This window comes from Pongo pygmaeus, chromosome 6 (genome assembly GCF_028885625.2).
Source record: "Pongo pygmaeus isolate AG05252 chromosome 6, NHGRI_mPonPyg2-v2.0_pri, whole genome shotgun sequence".
Taxonomy (NCBI): Eukaryota; Metazoa; Chordata; class Mammalia; order Primates; family Hominidae; genus Pongo; species Pongo pygmaeus.
This window is the reverse complement of record NC_072379.2, coordinates 11,290,002-11,314,442: the sequence shown is the minus strand read 5'-3', so window position 1 is coordinate 11,314,442 and position 24,441 is coordinate 11,290,002. Positions and strand designations below refer to the sequence as shown.

Here is a 24,441-nt window from a genome sequence, read left to right as displayed (position 1 = left end):
CAACATAGCTAGAGCTCATGTCTAGAAAAAATAAAAAATTAATCGGGTGTGGTGGCACATGCCTGTAGTCCCAGCTACTCGAGAGACTGAGGTGGGAGGATCGCTTGAGCCTGGAAGACTGAGGCTGCAGTGAGCTATGACTGCATCACTACACTCCAGCCTAGGCAACACAGCAAGACCCTGTCTCCAAAATTCAAATGTGCAAGGGATTGAAACCTTTATAAATAAAAATCTATGAAAGCAAAAATGCACATGAAAAAATATTCTGCATCATTAATCATCAGGAAAATGCAAACTAAAATCGTAGCGAAATACATTACACATTCACTAGCAATGTCTAAAATTAGAAAATAACCAGTGAAACAAAAGACATGGAGCAACTGGAACTCCTCTCAATTTCTCATGAGGGGATAAAATAATACAACTGTAACTTTGCTATCCTGAGGAAAAGAAAATGAAAAAAATTAATAAAGTGATACATCTACACTGAAAAGCAGCTTGGCGTTTCTTATCAGGTAAAATGTACAGGTACCCTGACCCTCATCCTAAGTATTTGCCTAAGGGAAATAAAAACATATACCTATATAACAACTTCTCCATGAATGTTTATAGACTGATTCATAATACCCACAAACAACCAAATGTCTGTCAACATACCTGTTGGATAAACAAATTGGTATATATCCACACAGTGGAATATCATTCATCAATAAAAAGGAAAGGACTAATGATACTAGCAACTTAGATGAATCCCAAAACACTGCACTGAGTGAAAGAGGCCAGATGTAGGACCACAGACCAAATGATTCCACTTCTATACAACTCCAGAAGTGACAAAGGGCAGAACAGCAGTTGCTGGGTACTGGGATCAGAAGGGAACTTTTGAAGTGACAGAAATGTTCTACATCTTGACTGTGAAGGTGGCCACGCTATCACACTGCACACTTGAAATGAGTACATTTCATTGTATGTGTGTATGTATGTATCTATTTTTAGACAGTCTCGCTCTGCTGCCCAGGCTGGAGTGCAGTGGCGCGATCTTGGCTTACTGTACCTCCTGGGTTCAAGTAATTCTCCTGCGTCAGCCTCCTGAGTAGCTGGGATTACAGGCGCCTGCCATTACACCAGCTAATTTTTGTATTTTTAGTGGAGACGGGGTTTCACCACGTTGGCCAGGCTGGTCTCGAACTCCTGACCCCAGGTGATCTGCCTGCCTCGGCCTCCCAAAGTGGTGGGATTACAGGCATGAGCCACCGTGCCTGGCCCAATTCAAACTTTTTTACTCTTGAGGTGCATAAGCAAAAGTAGTTTGGAGACCACTGACGTAGACCCGTCTGCCTGCTGTGCAAAGGACGTTAGGTGGAGGTGTGAGTGCAGTGAGGTGACAGAGACAGGTGGCTTGGACTAGGTGACAGTGGCTGAAGGGTAAGTGGCCGAATTTGGGATACATTCTGGAGGCTGCTGGCTCACTAGGACTTACTGACAGCCTGGCTATTGCGTGTGAAAGAAAGAAGGGAACCCAGGCTGAGTTGTGTGTTGTGGCTGTATTAGTCCATTTTCACACTGCTATAAACAAATACCTGGGCCAGGCGTGATGGCTCATGCCTCTAATCCCAACACTTTGGGAGGCGGAGGCGGATGGATCACCTGAGGTCAGGAGATCGAGATCAGCTTGGCCAACATGGCGAAACTCTGTCTCTACTAGAAATACAAAAATTAATCGGGCATGGTGGCAGGCGCCTGTAATCTCAGGGAGGCTGAGACAGGAGAATCGCTTGAACCCAGGAGGAGGAGGTTGCAGCAAGCCGAGATTGTGCCACTGCACTCCAGCTTGGGCAATGGTGAGACTCTGTCTCAAAAAAGAAATACCTGAGACTGGGTAATTTATAAAGCAAAGGGGTTTAATGGACTCACAGTTCCACATGGCTGGGGAGGCCTCAGGAAACTTACAGTCATGGCAGAAGGTGAAGGAGAAGCAAGCACCTTCTTCACAAAGCGGCAGGAGAGAGAAGAGCAAAGGTGGAACTTCCCAACACTTATAAAACCATCGGATCTCGCGAGAACTCACTATCATGAGAACAGCCACGGGGAAACTGCCCCCATGATCCAATCGCCTCCCTCGACATGTGGAGATTACAGTTTGAGGTGAGATTTGGGTGGGGACACAGAGCCAAACCATATCAGTGGCCAAAGCACCTGTGTGAATGGTGATGCCACTGACTGTCTTGGGAGCACGTGGGGGGAACTGATCATTCTCTTTTGGTCATGTGGAGTTTTAGAAGTCACCTAGGGAGGGAATGTAAATGAAAAGGAAAAGGCTAAGAATAACGTCCTGGCATACTTCAACATTTAGAGCCCTGGCAGAGGAAGAGGAGAAGGCCACAAAAGTCTAAGGAGGAAGAGTGTAAATAGGTGAAGAAGTGGATTCAGCAGGCAGTCACTTCCCAGGGGAGTTCTGCTGTGATGGGGAGTAGTGAAGCGGCCAGAAACCAGAAGGTATCGGTCATGTATTTTCCTAGTAAATATGATGTGTGTTAGAGATCAGGGCAGAAAGAAGGAATGAAACAGCGTATCTGGGGTGCGCAGTGGGATCTAAGGTCGGGGCCAGTCTAGGGCTTGTTTATATGTTATCGTAAACTAAGTCGCTCTGGGACTTTAATGCAAACATTTTGCTTTGAGTTCTTCGGATCACTCCGAAGGAAGTGCTGGGGTACCCTGATAAAGCCCAACAGCCTTGTGCAGAGAGGTCCTGTGAGAAGAAAGGACACATGGCTGGATCTCAAAAGAGCTGCAGAGGCCTGCAGGCGGCTTTTGGATTCGGCTGGGGGCGTGGAGAGGGCGCAGGGTGGCGAGGAGACTGCTGGTGGTGAACTGCTTTTCTTGCAGGTTGTGAGGGCTGAAAAGGCCAATCTTAATAGATACGAGGCTCATGTTTGCACAGTGCGCTCTGCGGGCGATGGGGGCCGTCCCCTGCCACCAGCCTGAGGATGAATGTCCCCCTTGTGAGCACCATCCCCGCGATGACATCACAGTGCGGCAGACGCTACTTTTCGCCAGGGCACTCTAGGCTAATGTAATCATACGATTACATAATTAACCCAGCTGTCTCATTAAGAAAATCAACTGGAATTCAGGGCATAATTAGTCATACGGCAATTAGCATGCTGATGAGCGACTGATGAAAAGCTGTCTAGATACCCGGCATGCCAGGACCACCCCGGTCACGGCAAAGCGGGTCACAAGCGACGCACCTCTCCACTCTCCATGCAAGCACACCGAGGAGGAGTCCCCAAGTCACATCCAGGGTGTTCTCACTCTAGTGCTGTGTCGAGGGACCGGGGGGAGGATGGATGGAGAAGGGAAAGCCTTGGGAAGGACGGCAGCCGCCAAAACCTGGCAGCGACGGGCCTAACGCCCATCTTGTCATGCCCGCTTGTCTTTAGAACAGTGGTGGCCAATTCCTCAGCCTGCAAACATACAGTGTCCTACATGGAGAGGCGGATTGAGCCCCAGGTTTGTGAACCTGGCCGAGGAAGGTAGGGGCTGCTTCCATGCCTGGTTTCCAATTTCCCTAATGCCGGGGCCTGAGTGTAACTGGGACAGAGCATATAGCCTCGTCCCCCGAGGCTGTTTCAGGACCAGCTTGGGGCCAGGGACCTGTATCCTGGACAGGAGTCAGCACATTATCCACCACCCACGGGGCTTTGTTCTTCCAGACCCAGTTCCTCTTTCTGTCTTGTTTTGTTTGGGGCCTGTGATTGCTTCTTAATCACATGAATGAAGATGTTTTATGAAGGCAAACTGAGGATTTGTAAAGGGATCCCGCATGTCTCCCACTACCGAAGTTACAGGAAGCTCTCCGGAGGGGCCCTGGGTCCCAGGTCTTGTTTGCCAACACCAGGAGACCTGGAATACGTGGACTGGAGTCACCGTACAGAATCAGGCTGCAACGGCCACATTTCTATCGCCTTCGAGAAGGCTACCAAGTGGCACATTGATGAACATCTTGGCATGAAAACCAGGGGCTATTTCTAACGAAATCGTAAGATTTTGTCACTTTTTTTTTTTTGAGACACAGTCTCACTCTGTTGCCCAGGGTAAAGTGCAGTGACATGATCTAGGCTCACTGCCACCTCCGACTCCCAGGTTCAAGCGATTCTCGTGACTCAGCATCCTGAGTAGCTGAGATTATAGGTGCACGCCACCATACTCGGCCAATTTTTCTATTTTTAGTAGAGACGAGGTTTCACCATGTTTGTCACACTGGTCTTGAACTCCTGACCTCAGGTGATCCGCCTGCCTCGGCCTCCCAAAGTGCTGGGATTATAGGCGTGAGCCACCACGCTGGGCTGATTTCTTCACTCTTTTTTCCAGGAGTCTTAATGTGGGATCTTTGAGTGAGGGGCAGGCAGCGGAGAAAGAAGTATAAAAGAACAGTGTTTTCTAATTTTAACCTGTAATGTGTCCTCACTTGAAAGTAGCAGGCACCAAGAACCAGATTGCTATTTTATTCTCCTGGAGGAGCATTAAAAAGCAGTTCTCAAAAATGATGACATTCCATTTTATTTCTAGATTCTCAGATGCTAGGCAGACAAGGATAGTCACCAGGAGAGATGGTTTTCCTACATCCAAAATGAAACCTCTCCCGGGGGGAGGACCTCAGAGCATGGGCATTTGGGAGCAGGCTCTGAAAATGGAATGGTCTACAAATGCACTCTTTCCAGCCAGCTCTCTTTTAGGACTTTCGAAAAACCTACATCTACTTTTCACAAAGGCAGACCAGTTAACCTATGGAAATAAAGGGAGACAAGTCAGTCACGAAAGAGCGACTTCTAGCAGTGTTTCATGAGTCAATGAATATTTTATATCACTGGTAATGTGCTTCCTAAGATTTAAATCTTAAAATAAACCCTTCCAGGCACTGCCTTTATGTTTGAAAGGTTTGTGTCTGTAGGAACTAAACTGCATCTCAGCAAGCAGTAAAATACGGTTCTGATAGCAGGTCATAGACAGAGGCAAGGACAACTTGCAAAGAGATGCTTCCAGTGAACTTTGCAACCAAAGCACAGAAGTTCTGGAGTGCCTAGTCTTTTTCTTCTACCTAGGAACTCTTTAAAATACACCATTACTAGGCCGGGTGTGCTGGCTCATGCCTGTAATCTCAGCACTTTGGGAGGCCGAGGCGGGAGGATTGCTTGAGCCTAGGAGTTTGAGACCAGCCTCGGCAACATGGCAAGACCCCATCTCTACAAAAAATTTAAAAATTAGCCAGGTGTGGTGGTGTGTGCCTGTAGTTCCTGCTACTCAGGAGGCTGAGGCAGGGGGATCACTTGAGTCAGGAGGCTGTTAAGTGAACTATGATGGTACCAGTGCACTCCAGGTTGGGCAACAGAGACCCCGCTGCTAAAAAATAAAAAACAAACAAAACCCCCCAAAACCATTACTAAGATGTTTCTGGAACAGAAAAGTCACACTTGTGTTTTATCCTACAACTACTTGACTAAGTTCTTATCTGCAATACATTAATAAGGCCTATTCAGAAACTAAGATTGCGAGTTGAATATTTTCCTAATTTATGCTCTCCGCCATTGTAGAAATACATACATACTCATTGTAAAAAAAAAAAAAAAAAGTATCAAGAAGCAAGAGCAAGTCACCCACACAAGGTTAATTACTGACGAATTATGCATACTGTCATAACTTTGCTCAGAACTCAGTAAAATTCCAGCCATGCAAGAGCCTGTTAGAAGCGGTCATTCCAGAATATTCCCAGCTATCTCAGAGGGTCACATTTTAAGAGCAGAGACATTTCTCATTTCATTACAGTAAGGGACAGAAGCTGCCTATTTTACTTGTTTATTTTTTTCTTAAAGAGATGGGAGGGTCTTGCTATGTTGCCAGGCTGGTCTCGAACTAGAGACAGAGGCTGCGTATTTTACTTATCTTTTTTTTTTTTTTTAAAGAGATTGGGTGGGGGAGGGGGGGGTCTTGCTATGTTGCCCAGGCTGGTCTCGAACTCCTGGCCTCAAATACTTCTCCTGCCTCAGCCTCCCAAAGTACAGTGATTACAGGAGTAAGCCACTGCGCCCGATCCCCAGAGTCATTATTCACAGCCCCTCTGACTACTTCAGTGTCTCCGTCTGGCTGCTGCAGGGCTTGGCTGCTCCTGGGTCCTTTTCCTCTTCTGCTCACTGAGCCCCATTGACCCGACATTCCCCCCACCTGCTGGTCTCCTTCTCGTCCCAGCTCCTCCCTGCTGCTGCTTTCTCTGGTCAGAAAACTGCTTCCTGTGTCTTCTTCTCCTGGCCTCAGTTGGTGCCACCTGAGGGCAGCTGCCTCTGTCCTGCTTGATTCACCTTATTCTATACTCTCATTGCCCAGTGGCCTTTGCTTATCACGCCTAAAATTCAGTTATTTGTGCAATTACTTTTTCTTCTTCTTTTTTCTAATTTTTTTTTTTTTTTTAATTTGACAGGGTCCCACTCTGTCACCCAGGCTGAAGTGCAGTGGCACGATCTCGGCTCACTGCAGCCTTGACCTCCTGGGCTCAGGTGATCCACCCACCGCAGCTTCCTGAGCAGCTGGGACTACAGGCGTACGCCACCATGCCCAGCTAACTTTTGTATCTTTTGTAGAGACGGGGTTTTACCGTGTTGCCCAGGCTGGTCTTCAACCCCTGGGCTCAAGTAATTCAGGTAATTCAGCCACCTCAGCCTCCCAAAGTGCTGGGATTACAGGTGTGAGCCACTGCACCCGGTCGCAATTACTTTTTAATGCTCATATTCCCACCAGGCTGTATATTCTGAGGGCAGGAACTGAGCTGGCTGTTGTATCCCTGGGCCTCGGCCTGGTTCTTGATGCCCTGGGGGTATGGTGTGGGGGATGAGGGGTGCTGGGGTCTCAGGCATTGACCCGAGTAATACCCAGGAAGATAAGTCTGATAATACTCGCGAAACTGACTAAGGAATAAGAACTGATCTGGTGGCAAATGAAAAGAACAGAAACAGCAAGGTCTGAACTATCAAACCTACTCAGAGGGTATATGAGGACCACGATGGTTCAATGCTACTGTATTGCTAAATGCTTATTTGGTGTCTTTATTTTTTTTTTAATTTTCTTTATTTTTTAGACAGTCTTGCTCTGTCACCCAGGCTGGAGTGCAGTAGTACAATCTTGGCTCACTGCAACCTCCACCTCTTGGGTTCAACCGACTGTCCTGCCACAGCCTCCCAAGTAGCTGGGATTACAGGTGCCCACCACCACGCCCACCTAATATCTTGTATTTTTTTAGTAGAGACGAGGTTTCACCATGTTGGCCAGGCTAGTCGCAAAGTCCTGATCTCAGGTGATCTGCCCGCTTCAGCCTCCCAAAGTGCTGGGGTTACAGGTGTGAACCACCACGCCCGGCCTTGGTGTCTTTAATGTGAAGGAAATTACAGAAGGTGGAAGATGAAGAAGAGGGAGGAGCCAGAACACCGAGGGAGAAGTGGGCGGGTGGGGATGGTGGGGGATTAGCTGGGGTGGAGGGAGATCCTACCCTGTGTGCTGGGCTTGGGGCGCCGGCGGGACGTCTGGTAAACCAAACACAGATCCCAGGCACCAAGGGCCGGCCCCAAAGCCGAAGTCCTCAGATGCACATGTGCTGGTTTGGGCAACTCCGAATGCTAAGTGCTGTATAAATGTCTATGCAGGCACGTAAATCTTTATAGAGTGACACCAAAGTAAAATGAGAGTTCAGAGAGCTATTAAACTGCTACAACTCAATAAAAGATACATTCTGTTCTCCTGCAATTGACTTGTCTTAGCGCTCTGCAGTGCTTGCCCTCACTGGGAAGCTTCAACCTCGGGAGGGTGGTTCAGTGGGAACAGTAGGAGCCTGAGACCAAAAAAACACTCAGCATTTTGAAGAAATAATTTGATTCATTAATTTCCGCATTCGTTTATAGCAATATTTATGGAGTTTCTGCCACATGGCAGGCACTGGGGTGGAAACAAAGGAAATAGGGACAAAACCGCACTGAACCAGTCTCTCGGCCAAACAGTTACCAAGGAATTACGATGAAGTGAACGGCAGGGTCCCCGGCCAGGGTGTGTGTGTGCATGGGAAGGGTCCCCTAAACCAGCTGGGGAGGCCAGGAAGGCCTCTCTGTCAGGAAGTGGCGTCTCAACAGGTTAATCCAGAGGGGTCAGTGGTGATTAGCCAGGAAGAGTCTGGCCGCCCTGTAAGCACTTAGACTCACATCAACGTGAACTGCAGACTGTAGGGCAGGAGTTTGGGTGAAGGAAGTGGATGGAATTGAGACACATCCTAAAGGTCGGATGGCCAGAGTTGGTGACAAAACGCTCAGAACACAGGCCAGGCATGGTGGCTCAGGCCTGTAATCCCAGCACTTTTGGAGGCTGAAGGGGGCGGGGGGTGGGGGGGGGTGGATCATCTGAGGTCAGGAGTTCAGACCAGCCCGGCCAACATGGTGAAACCTCATCTCTACTAAAAATAGAAAAATTAGCCAGGTGTGGTGGCACACGCCTGTAATCCCAGCTACTTGGGAGGCTGAGGCATGAGAATCGCTTGAACCCAGAAGGCAGAGGTTGCAGTGTGCAGAGATCACACCATTGCACTCGAGCCCAGGTGACAGAGCGAGACCCCGTCTCAAGAAAAACAAAAAGCTCAGAACATGAGCAGCAAGGTGGGAGGTGATGCTACCTGCCAAAAGAAGGAAGGCAGTAAGAAGACGGCTTCTGCCGGACACATCAGGTGGGTGCCCACCAGCCATCCCAGCAGGAAAGTCCAGGCGGCAGTCGGATATGCAAGCTGGCACTCAGGAGTGAGACCTGGACCAGGGACAAAGCTCTGAGAGTCACCAGTGCAACCCTTGGTGAACTCCGCTGCTGAGGACTCAGTGGGAGTGGCGGGAATTTGGGTCCATTGACTCCTTCAGTCATTGACTATGTCCCACCTGTTGCGTGCCAGGCACTGGGCAGAGAGCCACAATGCAAAGCCCTATCCTCACGGAGCTGTCACTGTAATGAGACCCAGAGATAAGCAACAAGGAAATGCACAAAAAAATAAAACTTCAGGAAGGGGAAGCAGGTGGGAGCTGGTTCGGTCAGGTGCCTGTCACTCCTGGGCTGGGTGGGACTCTGGCTCCGCTGTTCCTGGGGCCAGCTTGGCGGCTGTCCCTGTGATCCAGGAGCAGGGCTGTGTGGCATATAGCTGGAATGCCTGTTGCATTATTCCCATGGGCTTCCTGCCTTTTCCTGTGACAGTGTGAGTTGCTGTCTCTTGCAACTAGCAGAACTTACTGTACCCTACTAATATTTCTGGATTCCACTGGATTAAGACCTGAAGTATGCAGACAGTTAAGGCACCCCAACTCCCCTCGACTGAGTGACTGTCAGTAAATGCATCATCGCTATTGACCGGGCCCTTTCTGTAAGCCTCAGTCACAGAAATGATTGCATCTGAGCAATAATCAGACTTCAAAACACAGGGAGAGTGCTCCGAGCACCATTCCTGATTCGTAAGTAACTTGTTAGATCTGGCAGATTACAGCATTTTTAAGAAATACCTGGGAGGCGGTGGGTGAAAGTGATCTATGTGGAATGTAGATGTATTGACTTTTAGTATTACAGAAAACATCAAACATTCTTTGCTCCCACCATTCATCAATTTAAACTGAAAACTTCAATTCTCTGGCCAGAAATAAAAATTGTGAAGAATATTACCAATATAGGAAAATGCTTACGGTAATAATAAGAATCATAATATTAAGTGAGAAAGGCAGAATATGAATATACACCCATGCTATGATCAAAATTCTACAAAATTTGTACGTGTACATGGACAAGGTCGGCTCAGGTAAAGAGGAAACGTTGATGAGAAAAACGGTCTTTTTTCTATGGGAAATTAACACAGAACGTAACTGCAGAGAAAGAAACCTAGCAATGTTTTAAAGTGACTGCCCAGTTGGAAAATTTCACTAGGGAAAAACTGAGGTACAAATTTGACTTTTTGAAAAGAGATTACAGGCTATTTAGAAAACAGCAGCTAGGCTGGGCATGGTGGCTCATGCCTGTAATCCTAGCACTTTGGGAGGCTGAGGCAGGCGGATCACCTGAGGTCAGGAGCTTGAGACCAGCCTGGCCAACATGGCGAAACCCCGTCTCTACTAAAGTACAAAAATTAGCTGGGTGTGGTGACAGGTGCCTGTAGTCACAGCTATGTGGGAGGCTGAGGCAGGAGAATTGCTTGAACCTGGGAGGCGAAGGTTGCAGTGAGCCAAGATCGCATCACTGCACTCCAGCCTCTTTGACAGAGTGCGACTCTGTCTCAGAAAAAAAAAAAAAAAAAAAAAAAAAAGAGATTACATGTTATTTAGAAAACAGCAGCTAAAGAGTCTTTGGGTCTCTGGCAAAGATGAAGTGAGCCAGTCTTCTTTCGACTAAGTCACCAACTGGACAAAGTTCTCAGCTGGAAAACACTCCCCTTCTGGGATCCTGCTCCCAGAAGTGGTAGCAAGAACTTCTGGGAATAGAATGGAGCAGAACCTTCCTGAGCCTGAGAAACCAACAAAAAGTCAAAAAATGAACTCTTTCGAAACACAAAATAAAATTTCTCAAAGCCCAGGTCACGCTTTTTCTGTAAATTCTTTATCCCTGCGTCAGTATGGACATGACATAGTCCAGAGAGAAAATTCTCAGTCACTACCTTACGCACAAGAAAATGCCAGTGATGCCCGCCAGGCTGCTGACGCCCGAGGGACAGTGCTCTTGAGGCAGGAGAATAGGGTCTGCAGGCAGGGAACCAAAGGCCGATTCACCCTGACTTCCTAGAACTAAATCGAAGGAAAAACCCCCACTTTCCATGCCTAAGTAACAAAAGGACCAGCGGCTACTTCCTTTGCAAACCCCCACCTTTTCTGCACTGCAGATGGGAAATTGAAAGTACCTCTGATTAGTTGCTTTCTGCAACCAATCAGATGTTTGCAGAGAAGCGTAACTTTGTAACTTCAGCCTCTGATTGGTTGCAACCAAACAGACTGATTGCAGGGCCAAGTCTTTGTTTGCACAGAAGTGCAACTTTGTAACTTCAATTTAGCCTCTGATTGGTTACTTTCCACAACCAATCAAGATGTTTGCATAGGAGCGTGACCTTTGTAACTTCACTTCAGCCTCTGGTTGGCTGCTTTCTACAACTGATGAGACTGACTGAGGGCCAGCACTTCATTTACATGGGGTGAACACCAATTGCCAATGGGAAACGTCCAGGGGATATTTGGACTGGAGAAGAATCTGTATCTGGGCCCTTGAGCGGCGGCTCAGCCCACTCTCACCCTGTGGAGTGTACTTTCATTTTCAGTAAATAATCTGCTTTTGTTGCTTCATTCTTTCCTTGCTTTGTGCATTTTGTCCAATTCATTGCTCAAAACGCCAAGAACGTGGACACCCTCCAGTGGTAACACTCTGATCCATTTTACTGTGAAGGAGCCGCCGCGTGAGGCTCAGTCAGGTTCTTCAGGGAACTCCTAGTCAGATACAAACTCTCACAGAAAATCAAAAGGCTAGAATTTAGAACTAATAACTAGATAAGTTCCTAAGACAGCAAAAGTTTAGAACAAAGCAAACCATTCTCTACGGTTAGGCTGTTCCCTGACCCTGTTCCATTTTACAGATGAGAACATTGAAGTCCAGAGAGGAAAAGGAATGTCATCCAGGGAAGGAGAATCTGGGTCTCCCCATTCCCTGTCCGAAGTGCTTTCTGCTGTCCCGTGTTTGGTGTGACCTCTATTAATCCCAGCTCCAAGAGGGGACAGCAAAGCCCGTGGTGGACCTGAATCAGAACACAAGTACAGGTACAAAGGAGACCTGAGTCTGCCTCGCTCTGTTAATGTAGCTCTAATGACGTCAATGATATTCAAAGAATTGCTAACAAGGGCAAGTGCGCAACTGTAATGGGTGGGGAGGGGAGGGTGGTGGTAATTCCAATTCCTTGCTTGGCAGAGAAAGGCATCAAGTGACTTTCCTAATTTTCTGATCAGCATCTCTCCAGGGCTGAGCTGGGCCCCACATAGTTATGTCCATCACCTTACTCCAGATTCTAAGGCAATTGAGGACCCACAAACAGGACCAGAGAGTTCAAGACACTCTACCTGCCTTCTCACTTTTCCAGAATAAAGAATCGGAAGTCATCACCTCTTAGAATGCCTCACAAACATATTTAAATTTTAATTCTTCAATCCCTCTAAAAGAAGACACGGGGCCGGGCGTGGTGGCTCCCGCCTTTAACCTCACAGCACTTTAGGAGGCTGAGGTGGGAGGATAGCTTGAGCCCAGGAGTTCGAGACCAGCCTGGGCAATAAAGTGAGACCTCATCGCACTCACTGTACAAAAAATACAAAAATTAGCTGAGTGTGGTGGCACGTACCTCCCAGCCACTTGGGAGGTTGAGGTGGGAGGACTGCTTGAGCCCGGGAGGTGCAGGCTGCGGTGAGCGGACATTGTGCCACTGCACTCCAGCCTGGGCGACAGAGCAAGACCCTGTCTCAAAAATAAATAAATAAAATTAGAAAAATAAAAATAAAAGAAACAACTGATATACTTGGTTGTAGCTGCAAGGATTATCAGTTACCCTCTGCCCATAACCCTTAAGTGAAGGGCTTGTCCAGGGGCCACTGATCTTGGATGACGTGGCAGGGGAGCGGGACACTCCAGGTGTCTTAGTAGGGCCATTCCTAAAGTCTTAAAGGTGGCATTGGGCAGTATGAGGGACTTCCGCACAGCACACACACATCGGGTCTGCATCTTCTCTGCAGTACGTGCAGGGTTTTATGCTGTAGCCCCAGAGATTTGGGTCTCTGCTTTTACGAAGTCATCCCCTAGAGATTACGTGAGTACTTCAACAAGTGCATCCAATTTCCCTCCATACCCAAAGTCTGGGTTGTGGAGAATTCACGTGTCCTGCACTCCCTGGTTTCTTGGGGGTAAGTTGCCACTGATGGCGTATTTATTTTCCTTAGGAAAGCCAAGAAGAATGAGCCCAAAACCCACTGACTCACCAGACACAACGCCCCCCACTGGTGGGCCATTAATGCTGGGGCTTACCTGGGACGTCAATCAATCTTTTGTAGACATTCAAGAAAGCTGCTTCAGCTTCCTTGCTTCTTTTACTCAGTGCATCAATCTGAAAGGGAAGGAAAGAAAGAAAGAAAAACAAAGAGCTCAACATTTGTCAAGAGGTAATTTACAAAGCATTACACATCTAGTGAATTCCCGTAGCAAGGGGAAGTCTGATTCCTCCGCATAGATGCTTGACAACTGGGCTTCAACCTCTTAGAGGAAATGCCTGCAAACACAAAAGGACCCTGTTCATGAAGGTAAACGAGGGAGGAGCAGAGATTTGGGAGTATGGAGCCATTCGCTCTATAGCAGGGAACACTGGGTGCGTCTTCCATAGAGAATGGTCTGGCAAGCCCTTCCTGGTCTTTTTTCTTCTCCAAGTACTGACTTAGGAGCTGGCCATGTGCGAGACCCTGCTGGGGATCAGAGGTGGGCGGGAAGAGACAGTTCCTACCCCCAGGAGCTCAGGGTCTAGGAGGGAAACAGGTTTGTAATTAACAAGTAATTAAATCCCCGGGCACATGGAGAAGGGAACTTCAGGCAGTAATTCGTGACCTTGGAGCAGAGTCTTAAAAAGCATTTCACCCAGGTGGACGGGTAAGACGCTGCATGTAAACGGACGAACGCATTTAAATCCCGAGGGCAAAGAATTTCATAAAATTCTTTTTTTTTTTTTTGAGACAGAGTCTTGCTCTGTCGCCCAGACTAGAGTGCAGTGGCATGATCTCAGCTCACTGCAACCTCTGCCTCCCAGGTTCAAGCGATTCTTGCCCTCAGCCTCCCAAGTAGCTGGAATTACAGGGTGCCCACCACCATGCCCGGCTAATTTTTGTATTTTTAGTAGAGACGAGGTTTTATCATGTTGGCCAGGCTGGTCTCGAACTCCTGACCTCAGGTGATCTGCCCGCCTCAGCCTCCCAAAGTGCTGGGATTACAGGCGTGAGCCACTGCGTCTGGCCTGTGTGTTCTGTTTTAAGACACTTATTCATATGTCAGCCTGTGCTCCATTCCTGGAGTCCAGATTAAGAGTCCACCAACACGCTACAACACACCATGGGGCATAGGGGACCCACGAGAGTCTGCCAGGTGGGAATGCGGATACATATGCGGGAGCTGTGGGTGATGCAGCTGGACAAGTAAGTGGGGTGAGATTTTGAGGGGCACAAGGGCACATGGTGCAGGGCGACCCTCATCACCTGGGCAGCAGTCAGGGTGGAAAAAGCACAGCAGAGGGCAGGGAGGAAGAGACCTCTCGGACATCACTGCTTTCATCTGAGTGAGATGCGCTGGGCAGTGGTTGTGGGTGTTGAGAAGGAGGAGGGGGAGGCTGGAGAGATCAGCGACACACACAGTTGATGTGAGGCCCAGAAGAACAAGGTGAATCGAGGACGGTCCAGGGGATTCCAGATTAGGCAACTGGCAAGGTTTTGCGACGGTGGCCAGGATTGGTTTGCTTTGTGAACTGACTAGCTGAGCCAGTTTCCTCTAGTGTAGACGTCTGTTCATCAACTATGCTGGACGCATATGCAAAGAGCCTGCCGTGGTTGGACCGACTTGTTAGAATATTTAGCTTACCTACACACTTGCTGAGACAACAGATCGCACTTTACAGCCGAAATACACAAGACTGCACATGTACCAATGTCATACTGGCTCAGGCAAAGGACAGGAAATTATATATTCCGTCTGTCCCCTCCTAGAACTATGCTGTCTCCGATGTTATTACAGAGGCAAAGGATGTGGTTTAATTACAGGGCCTCTCACCTGAGCCACAGGGCAGTTTGTTAAGGGCTGAGAGAGGTCTCCTAATAAAGGATGTGGGGCGCTCAGAAGTGGGGGACGATGGCTAGCGGGAGCTGGGCCTAGAAAATCGAACGCATAGCAGCCTAGTGCAATGCAAGCATTTCCAACTTCTAACAAGCTGTGCACCAAGATTCCAATTTGAAGTCAATTGTTTGGAACTCAGACACATTTCCACTCCCCTCAACCCGATAAGATAAGGCTGTGATTCTAGGCCAGGTGTGGTGGCTGACGCCTGTAATCATAGCACTTTGGGAGCCAGAAACAGGAGGACAGCTTGAGCCCAGGAGTTCAAGACCAGCCTGGGCAAAATAATGAGCTATCTACAAATTAAAATTTAAAAATAAAAATTTTACAAAAAACAAAAAAATTAGCTGAGCGGGTGGCAATGCACCTGTAATACCAGCTACTTGGGAGGCTGAGGTGGGAGGACTGCCTGAGCCCAGGAGTTCGAGGCTGCAGTGAGCTGTATTCGTACAACTGCACTCCAGCCTGGGCAACACAGCGAGACCCTGTCTCAAATTAAAAAAAAAACAACAAAAAAACAAAAAAACAACAACAAAAAACAAGGTTGCGAATTTGGTGTTGAGTAGAGTTTCAGAACAATCTGCAAGGACTTCTTTTTGAGACAGAGGCTCGCTCTGTTGCCCAGGCTGGAGTGCAGTGGCGCAGTCTCAGCTCACTGCAGCCTCTGTCTCCTGGGTTCAAACAATTCTCCTGCCTCAGCTTCCCAAGTAGCTGAGACTACAGGAGTGCGCTACCATGCCCAGCTAATTTTTTTTTGTATTTTTAGTGGAGACGGGGTTTCGTCATGTTGGCCAGGCTGGTCTTGAACTCCTGACCTCAGGGGTCAGGAGAGATTACAGGCATGAGCCACCATGCCTTGCCTACAAGGACTATTAATATGACAAGACCACGCTTTGTTTTTAAAATAACCCCCTCCCCCATTATTAGCAACTCATCCTCATTGTGTGATCAGAAAAATATCAAAAATATAGAAAAAAAATTTAAAAGTATAATTAAAATCTGCCACTCACCGGCAGGAGTCAGACTATCAGGTCTTTATTTCTAATTTTTTTTCCTAATTATAAAAAAAAAAAAAAAGAGTTGCAGTCAGGTGTGGTGGCTCACGCCTGTAATCCCAGCACTTTCGGAGGCAGAGGTGGGCAGATCATGAGGTCAAGAGTTTGAGACCAGCCTGGCCAAGATGATGAAACCTCATCTCTACTAAAAATACAAAAATTAGCCAGGCATGGTGGCATGCACCTGTAATCTCAGCTACTGAGGAGGCTGAGGCAGGAGAATTGCTTCACTTGTACTCAGGAGGTGGAGGTTGCAGTGAGCTGAGATCACACCACTGTAGTCTAGCCTGGCAACAGAGCAAGACTCCGTCTCAAAAAAAAAAAAAAAAAAAAAGTTACACAAAATGCAGACACACAGGCAAACAAGAGACAGATGTATTATACATTAGAGTGGTCTTGGACTGGGGGTGGGTGGGAAGGAGGGGCTGGTGGATGCCAACTGAAGGGTGTGGGATTTCCTTTTGGGGTGATGAAAATGTTTTACAATTGTCTGTGGTGACAGCTGTGCAACTTCGTGAATATCCTAAAAGTCAATGAACTCCAGACTTTAAATGGGTGAATTATATGGTATGTGAATTATATCTCAATCAAGCTGCTTAAAATGCATGTACGTAAGTACTTGAAATCAGCCTATACGTAAGACTGTGCGTTGTGTTTTCTTTCCCTGTTGTATCATATATCTTTCTCAATATCTATTACAAATTTTGGGAACTAAATGGCACTGTTTCAACTGTACCTAAGCCCACATATTATAGATGTCTAGAGTAAGCAACGGATTTGGAGTTGCTTCTCCAGATGAATTGGAACGCTCCCTGGGGCTCTTCTGAGAGAGGCAGGTGGGTAACAGTCTGTCCAGAAAGCTGGGCAGACGCCCCGGCTGCTGTCCGTACTGCTTGATGGCCACACAGAGGCTTCTCTTTCTGGCTTAGGATCTGCCTAGGGAGGGCCCCTCACTTCCCAGGTATTCCAACTCAGGGTACCGGGTGGCTGCATCTCCTGGAGGCAAGGGCTGGGATCTGGAAGGATCCCGAACTCTGTCCTCCTGTCTCCTGTTTGGGTTATTCCCCTGGATGTGGGGTTTGGTAATTTACACGGCACACTTCGGGGCTATAATGGGTTGAATTGTGTCTTTTGAAAGATGATGAAGTCCTGACCCCCAATACCTGTGAAGGTGACCTTATTTGGAGCTAGGGTCTCTGCAGGTGATCAAGGTAAGGCAAGGTCATTAGCCTGGGGCTTCGTCCAATAGGATCCAATAAGGAGGAGAAACCTGGACACAGAAACAGACATGTAGACAGGTAGGATGTCACAGAGAGATGAAGGAGAGACTGGGCTGATGATCTGCAAGATGAAGATGACCAGGAAACCACCAGAAGCTGGGACAGGGACACAGTAGATTCTCCCCTACAGCCAGCAGAAGGAACTAGCCCCGTGGACACTGGGGTTTTAAAACCACTCCACTGAGCTGGGCGTGGTGGCTCACACATGTAATCCCAGCACTTTGGGAGGCCAAGGCAGGTGGATCACGAGGTCAGGAGATGTAGACCAGCCTGGCTGACATGGTGAAACCCTGTCTCTACTAAAAATACAAAAATTAGCCGGGCATGGTGGCGGGCGCCTGTAATACCAGCTACTCAGGAGGCTGAGACAGGAGAATTGCTTGAACCCAGGAGGTGGAGGTCGCAGTGAGCCGAGATCACGCTACTGCACTCCAGCCTGGCGACAGAGCGAGACTCCATCTCAGAACAAAACAAAAAAAAACAACCACTCCACGTGTATCCATGTCATTTTATCTAAACCGGCATAAAAACCAAAAACCCTAGTGTTCCTCCACTCATTGGAGCTGTATCACAGGGACCACGACTCTCAGTCCTCTCCCCGTGCCCTCTTCCACTAACACAGGGAAATTCCAGCCCACCCCTGAGGAACGGTCAGGCCGATGAGTTTAATTAATTTAGTATGCAAATGGACCATGAGGTTTCTTAAAAGAGATGACTTAAAAGATCCTTTTCTAAATGATAAAGTCCCCTCCGCCCCATAGACAAGAATGGGCCTCAAGGCTGGGCGCAGTGGCTCAGGCCTGTAATCTCAACAATTTAGGAAATGGAGGCAGGAGTTCAAGACCAGCCTGGGCAGCAGAGTGAGACCCTATCTCTACAAAAAAATACAAATTAGCCAGGCACGGTGGTCCACGCCTGTAGTCCCAGCTACTCGGAGGCTGAGGTGGGAGGATCACTTGGGCCCAGGGGTTCAAGGCTGGAGTGAGCTATGACTGAGCCACTGCACTCCAGCCTGGATGACCAAGAGAGACCCTGTCTTAAAAAAAAAAAAACCAGAATGACCCTGAAGTTGGAATGTGGTCCATCCTCCCTCTGCAGCTCACCCAGTCTGTGGTGGGTTGTTCCTTCGTGTGACTTCCCTGCTGCAGCCGGTGACTTCCTAGTTCCGTGCTTTGCTTACTTGGAACACTCTTCGCTAACCTCTCCGTCCACTCAAAACCTATCTATGCTGCAAGACCCAATGCACACACCACTTCCTCCAGACCTCGAGCTGGGTTCCTGGGCTGTTCTGAGTCTAGAGGGAGGGAGGGAGCCAGGGCTTTGAACGCCAGCCCCACCTCATCTGCACGAGGAGGGGACAGCAGCAGCCTCCTGGGGCTGGACGAGTCACTGACCTACCCTGGCAAGGGCCCCAGTACCAGACACAACACAGTGACTTTGCCACACAGAACAGCTTCCCCCAAGGTGTCCACATGGCTACCAGCCAGGAAGAGCACCCGTGGGAGGGAGGGAGGAAGGGACAGTGTCCTGCTCACCTTCACGCCCCCCACCCACCCCCTCCTGACTCCCTGCAGGGAGCCCAGCCCATCCATTGCGTGCCTTGGAGATGCAAGCCAAGGCTTGGCAACACAGCTCCCTCTGAGAAGGGGAGGGATCTGTGAATGAGCAAACGTCTAAGGCGAGGTCTTAAGGCAAGGATTGCTGAAGAGAGGATCCTAGGCTAGGGTTCCAGCTCGCTCGTGCCTGCCTGCACGTTAGCTTGAGGTAGGTACCGTGCCCTTAAAACCATTTAGAGCCAGCACCGTTGCTCATGCCTGTAATCCCAGCACTTTGGGAGGCCAAGGTGGGAGGATCGCTTGAGCCCAGGAGTTCAAGACCAACCTGGGCAACAAAGCAAAACTCCATTTCACACACTCTCTCACACAGACACAAAACCATTTAGAAGAAGCTAAACCGGGACGGATCTAGAGACGGTGAGACACTGGCCTGCGGCCTTGGGTAAAACCTGTCCTGCTCTGAGGGATCAGCCTCTTTTTCAGGCTCACCTCCTGCCATGCCTCACACTCCTGCCACACCCAGTCACTCCCAGTTCCCAGAACACATGAGCAATTTCCCCTCCGCCTGGAAGGCGCCTCCCAGGAATGCTACCCTGATCCGCAGGCCCAGAGCAGATCCATCTCCCAGCCGCGGCCACTCCCACCACCACCTGGGGCTGTCCTGGAGTTCTAAGATGACAGATAAGGCTGCCTGACTCAGGGATCCTGAATTCCTGGAAAACTAAGCTGTAGCATCAACTGTTTTTCCTCCCGACCACGGGCACGCAGTGGGTGTTTAATATGCTTTTAATATGCGGAAGCGCAATGGCAAATTGCATGGTCTGCAGACGTGACCCAAGGGTTCGGGAATCCAGGTTTAAATATTTATGAAAATGTTCAATATGTAAAGGGTTCTTGACCAGGCGCGGTGGCTCACGCCTGTAATCCCAGCACTTTGGGAGGCCAAGGTGGGTGGATCACTTGAGGTCAGGAGTTCGAGACCAGCCTGGCCAACATGGTGAAACCTCATCTCGACTAAAACTATAAAAATTAGCTGGGTGTGGTGGTGGGCGCCTGTAATTCCAGCTACTCGGGAGGCTGAGGCAGGAGAATGGCGTGAACTCGGGAGGCAGAGCTTGCAGTGAGCCAAGATCGTGCCATTGCACTTCAGCCTGGGCGACAGAGTGAGACTCCGTCTCAAAAAAAAAAAAAAGGAAAGGAAATGCTTAATATGTAAAAAGTTCTCTGTGCAGTAAGCATCTGTTTTGTGTGCTGTGAGATGATGACAGCCACTTGGCTGGCAGTAGCTCCTGGGACGTAGTCTTTCTCCACTGTACACACCCAACAGCGCTCTCCAGCTGTCTTCCTGCAGTGACCCGCACATCTGCACTAATGGCTGCTACTGGATTCCACGGTTATGTTTTCAGCAACATCACTTTCATAAGGTTGAGTTTTTTTTTTTTTTTTTAATGTAGTGTTACATTTATTTATTTATTTTGAGACGGAGTCTCGCTCTGTCACCCAGGCTGGAGTGCAGTGGTGCGATCTTGGCTCACTGCAACCTCCCCTCCCAGGTTCAAGAGATTCTTCTGTCTCAGCTTCCTGAGTAGCTGAGATTACAGGTGCCTGCCACCATGCCCAGCTAATTTTCGTATTTTTAATAGAGATGGGGTTTCTCTATGTTGGTCAGGCTGGTCTTGAACTCCTGACCTCAGGTGATCCGCCCGCCTCGGCCTCCCAAAGTGCTGGGATTACAGGCATGAGCCCCCGCGCCCGGCTAAGTGTTACATTTAAAGACAAATGCGTAGCGCAGTGGCTCACGCCTATAATCCCAGCACTTTGTAAGGCCAAGGTGGGAGGATCGTTTGAGTGCAGGAGTTCGAGATCAACCTGGGCAACGTAGCAAGATCCTGTCTCTACAAAAAATAAAAAATTGGCTGGGTGGGTGTGGTGGTGCATGCCTGTGGTCCCACCTCCTTGGGAAGATCCCTTGAGCCCAGGAGGTCAAGGCTCCAATGAGCTATGATTGCACCACTGCACTCCAGCCTGGGTGACAGTGAGATCCTGTCTCAAGTAAGATAAAGACAAATGTCTAAAGGAAGGTATTTTAATCTAGCTCTCAAACAGTATCTGCTTATGATAGTACAAAAACCCAGTCTAGGTTTGGAAAACAAGTTCATAGAAATCCACCAGATCTCTGAGATACGGAAGGGGTGAGAAAGTGCCCAACCATGTGAGTGCCAGCAGGGCTGTGCTGTGGGCTCCCGGAGTCACATGGAACATGCTGCTGCCGCTCCCAACTACCATCTAGGCTCCCTGGAGGAGGCGTCACACATCTCTGCCCACTGCCACGTGACTTGTGGTATAACAGCAACTTCCCCCTGGGTGCTTTCCGTCCCCAGTGATGTCAGGCATGGCCACATGAAATGCTTTGGCCAATGGTATGTAAGTGATGGTGTCTTATCTGAGCGTTAAGATTTAAGAGCCAGTATGCTCCCTCCCTCCGCTGCGAGGACCTTATAGGACCTACTTCCTCCACTGAGATCCTAGAATGAGGACCACCCACGGGGCTGGGGCACAGTCACAGCCAACCCCCAGGCAACATGACACACGAACAAGAAATGATCTTTGGTTGCCACAGGCCACTGAGATTTGTAGCAGTTTGTTACTGCAGCATAATCTAGTAAAAGCTGATGGTTACAGATCTCAAGAGTTGGCCATATCTCTAAGAGAGTAACATACAGTGCCGGGCACAGTGGCTCACTCCTGAGCTCAGGTGATCTACCCGCCCCAGCCTCCCGAAGTGCTGGGATTACAGGCATGAGCTACTTTGCCCGGCCAAGAAGTGCTGTGTATTTTGAAATAAAAAAGGCTCATCTCTCCAGTGTACCACAGGGGCCTGGTCATGCCCATGTGGTAGGCAAGTCCACGCCACACACAGCCAAGAGCCTGGGCATGCTGTTGGCACACCAGGGTTTGATTTCCAGCTCCAACGTAAAACAGGTGCTCTGCCTGAACCACTGAATTAACCTCTTTGGGCCTCAGTTTTTTTATCTGCAAAGTGGGGAGATACATCTTGGTTGCTGTCAAGATCAAAGCCGTGGCAGCCCTTGGAAAACAGTGAAGGAACCGCCGTCTCACCAGCTTCACTTCTCAGATGCAGAAACCCACCAAGTTACTTGGAACCTGGCTCCTGGCCCCTCCTAGGGATATGATAACATCCAACATTGGGCACTGGGGCTGGGGGCCATATGGTCAATGGAAAGAGTGTGTGGTTTGATCAAAAGACAAACTTGGGTTGGAATCCTAGTTCCAGCACACACTGGCTGGGTGACTGGGAGGCAGGTTACTTAAATGCTGAAGTCTTTGGCTGGGCACGGTGACTCACGCCTGTAAATCCCAGTACTTTGGGAGGCCAAAGCGGATGGATCACCTGAGGTCAGGAGTTCGAGACCAGCCTGGCCAATATGGTGAAACCTGTCTCTATTGAAAATACAAAAATTAGCCAGGCATGGTGGTGCACGCCTGTAATCCCAGCTACTGGGGAGGCTGAGGCAGGAGAATCACTTGAACCCTGGCGGCAGAGGTTGCAGTGAGCTGAGATCATGCCACTGCACTCTAACCTGCGCTAGAGTGAGACAGAGTGAGATTCTGTCTCAAAAAAAAAAAAAGGCCAGGTATGGTGGCTTACACCTGTAATCCCAGTGCTTTCGGAGGCCGAGGTGGGCAGATCACAAGGTCAGGAAATTCAAGACCAGCCTGGCCAACATGGTGAAACCCCATCTCTACTAAAAGTACAAAAAATTAGCCAGGCGTGGTGGCAGGCACCTGTAATCCCAGCTACTTGGGAGGCTGAGGCAGGAGAATTGCTTGAACCCAGAAGGCGGAGGTTGCAGTAACCCAAGTCCATGCCACTGCACTCTAGGACTGGGCAGCAAAGTGTGTGTGTGTGTGTGTGTGTGTGTATACATATATGCATATATGTATGTGTATGTGCATATATGTGTGTGTATACATATAATGAAGCCTTGATCTCTTTGTCTATTAAGTGAGGGTAGTAACTCCCTCCTTGTTGAGCTGTTGTGATTATAAACGTGGGAACCTCCTACATCAAGTATCTGACACTGTCTGGATAGAAACCGGGTCAACATCGCTAACCTTCGCTAATAAATCCAAAGTCAGCACCTTTCTTTCCACCACACCATAGGTTATTCCCCGTCATGATCAAATCAAGCAGGAAGCCAAGATGTGGAAAGTCCTGGAAGACCAGGACCCTAAGCAACATTTTTTTTTTTTTTTTTTTTTTTTGAGACAGAGTCTTGCTCTGTCACCCAGGCTGGAGTGCAGTGGTGCGATCTCGGCTCACTGCAAGCTCCACCTCCCGGGTTCACGCGATTCTCCTGCCTCAGCCTCCCGAGTAGCTAGGGCTACAGGCGCCCACCACCATGCCTGGCTCATTTTTTTGTATTTTTTTAGTAAAGACGTGGTTTCACCATGTTAGCCAGGATGATCTCGATCTCCTGACCTCAAGTGATCTGCCTGCCTCGGCCTCCCGAAGTGCTGGGATTACAGGCGTAAGCCACCGCGCCCGGACCCTAAGCAACATTTAAGACCACAGTTAAGACGGCATATTCAAGAACAATCCACTAGCCTGTATGCCTTGGGAGTTTACAAGCTAATGATTTAGAAATAAACACAGGCCATTAAAAGAATTTTCAAATCGATGAGCTCTGTCGGACTATAGGCCAATAAAAATCAACAAAGCTGCAGGGATATGATAGGGTAGTTTTGTCTCACTCAAAGTCTGGCTGTAGAATGTTTTCAAGAGCAAAGTATGGTTTGAAGGGCCACATTAAACACTAGAAGTCAGCTAAGACTGAGCCGGGTGCTGTCCAAAACAGACATGTACGCAGGCCAAATCTTGAGGGTTTAATTTTATTTTATTTTTATTTTATTTTTTGAGATGAAGTCTCACTCTGTCACCCAGGCTGGAGTGAGGTGGCACGATCTCGGCTCACTGCAACCTCCACCTCCTGGGTTCAAGTGATTCTCCTGCCTTAGCCTCCCGAGTAGCTGGGACTACAGGCACCTGTCACCACGCCCTGCTAATTTTTGTATTTTTAGCAGACGGGGTTTCACCACATTGGCCAGGCTGGTCTCGAACTCCTGACCTCAAGTGATCTACCCGCCTTGGCCTCCCAAAGTGCTGGGATTACAGGTGTGAGTCACAGTACCTGGCCCCAGGTAAACTTAGTAAAGTTTCTAAGAGGAAAACTAGAGAGGCCCCGAAGAAGCCGCTGGCTTGGAGAAAGGGTGTGGGATCCATAGAGGAGATTTGTGGCAGGGGATAGCATAAGATTAAAAGCCAAGATGATAAAAACAGCAACGAGGATTTCTATTCTCCTTGAGTTTACAAAGCCCTTCCAAGTACATCTGCCATTCTGGCTGTCAACATCTATCTGAAAGGCTGTCTTGGGGAAGAAAGATTAGCTGTCTTCTCTCTCCCCACAGTGCAAAACCAGAACGAGCAGGTAAATGCTCCAGGACGGCAGATCACGGCTTAGACAACAGGGAAACCTGCCTGCAGCAGGCTCTTCAGAGGAAGGAGGTGCTGGCTGCTTGCTCACC

General features: G+C 48.7%; 1 protein-coding gene across 15 annotated transcripts in view; it reads right to left on the bottom strand.

The window, feature by feature from the left end:
* Positions 1-24,441, bottom strand: part of CUX1 (cut like homeobox 1) — a 464,969-nt gene that overhangs the window by 197,977 nt on the left and 242,551 nt on the right. For all 15 annotated transcript variants that reach the window (XM_063668185.1, XM_054496503.2, XM_054496501.2 and 12 more), the window contains exon 4: positions 13,102-13,180. In XM_063668185.1, coding sequence (XP_063524255.1) covers positions 13,102-13,180 — 79 coding nt within the window. The remainder of the gene's footprint in view (positions 1-13,101; positions 13,181-24,441) is intronic.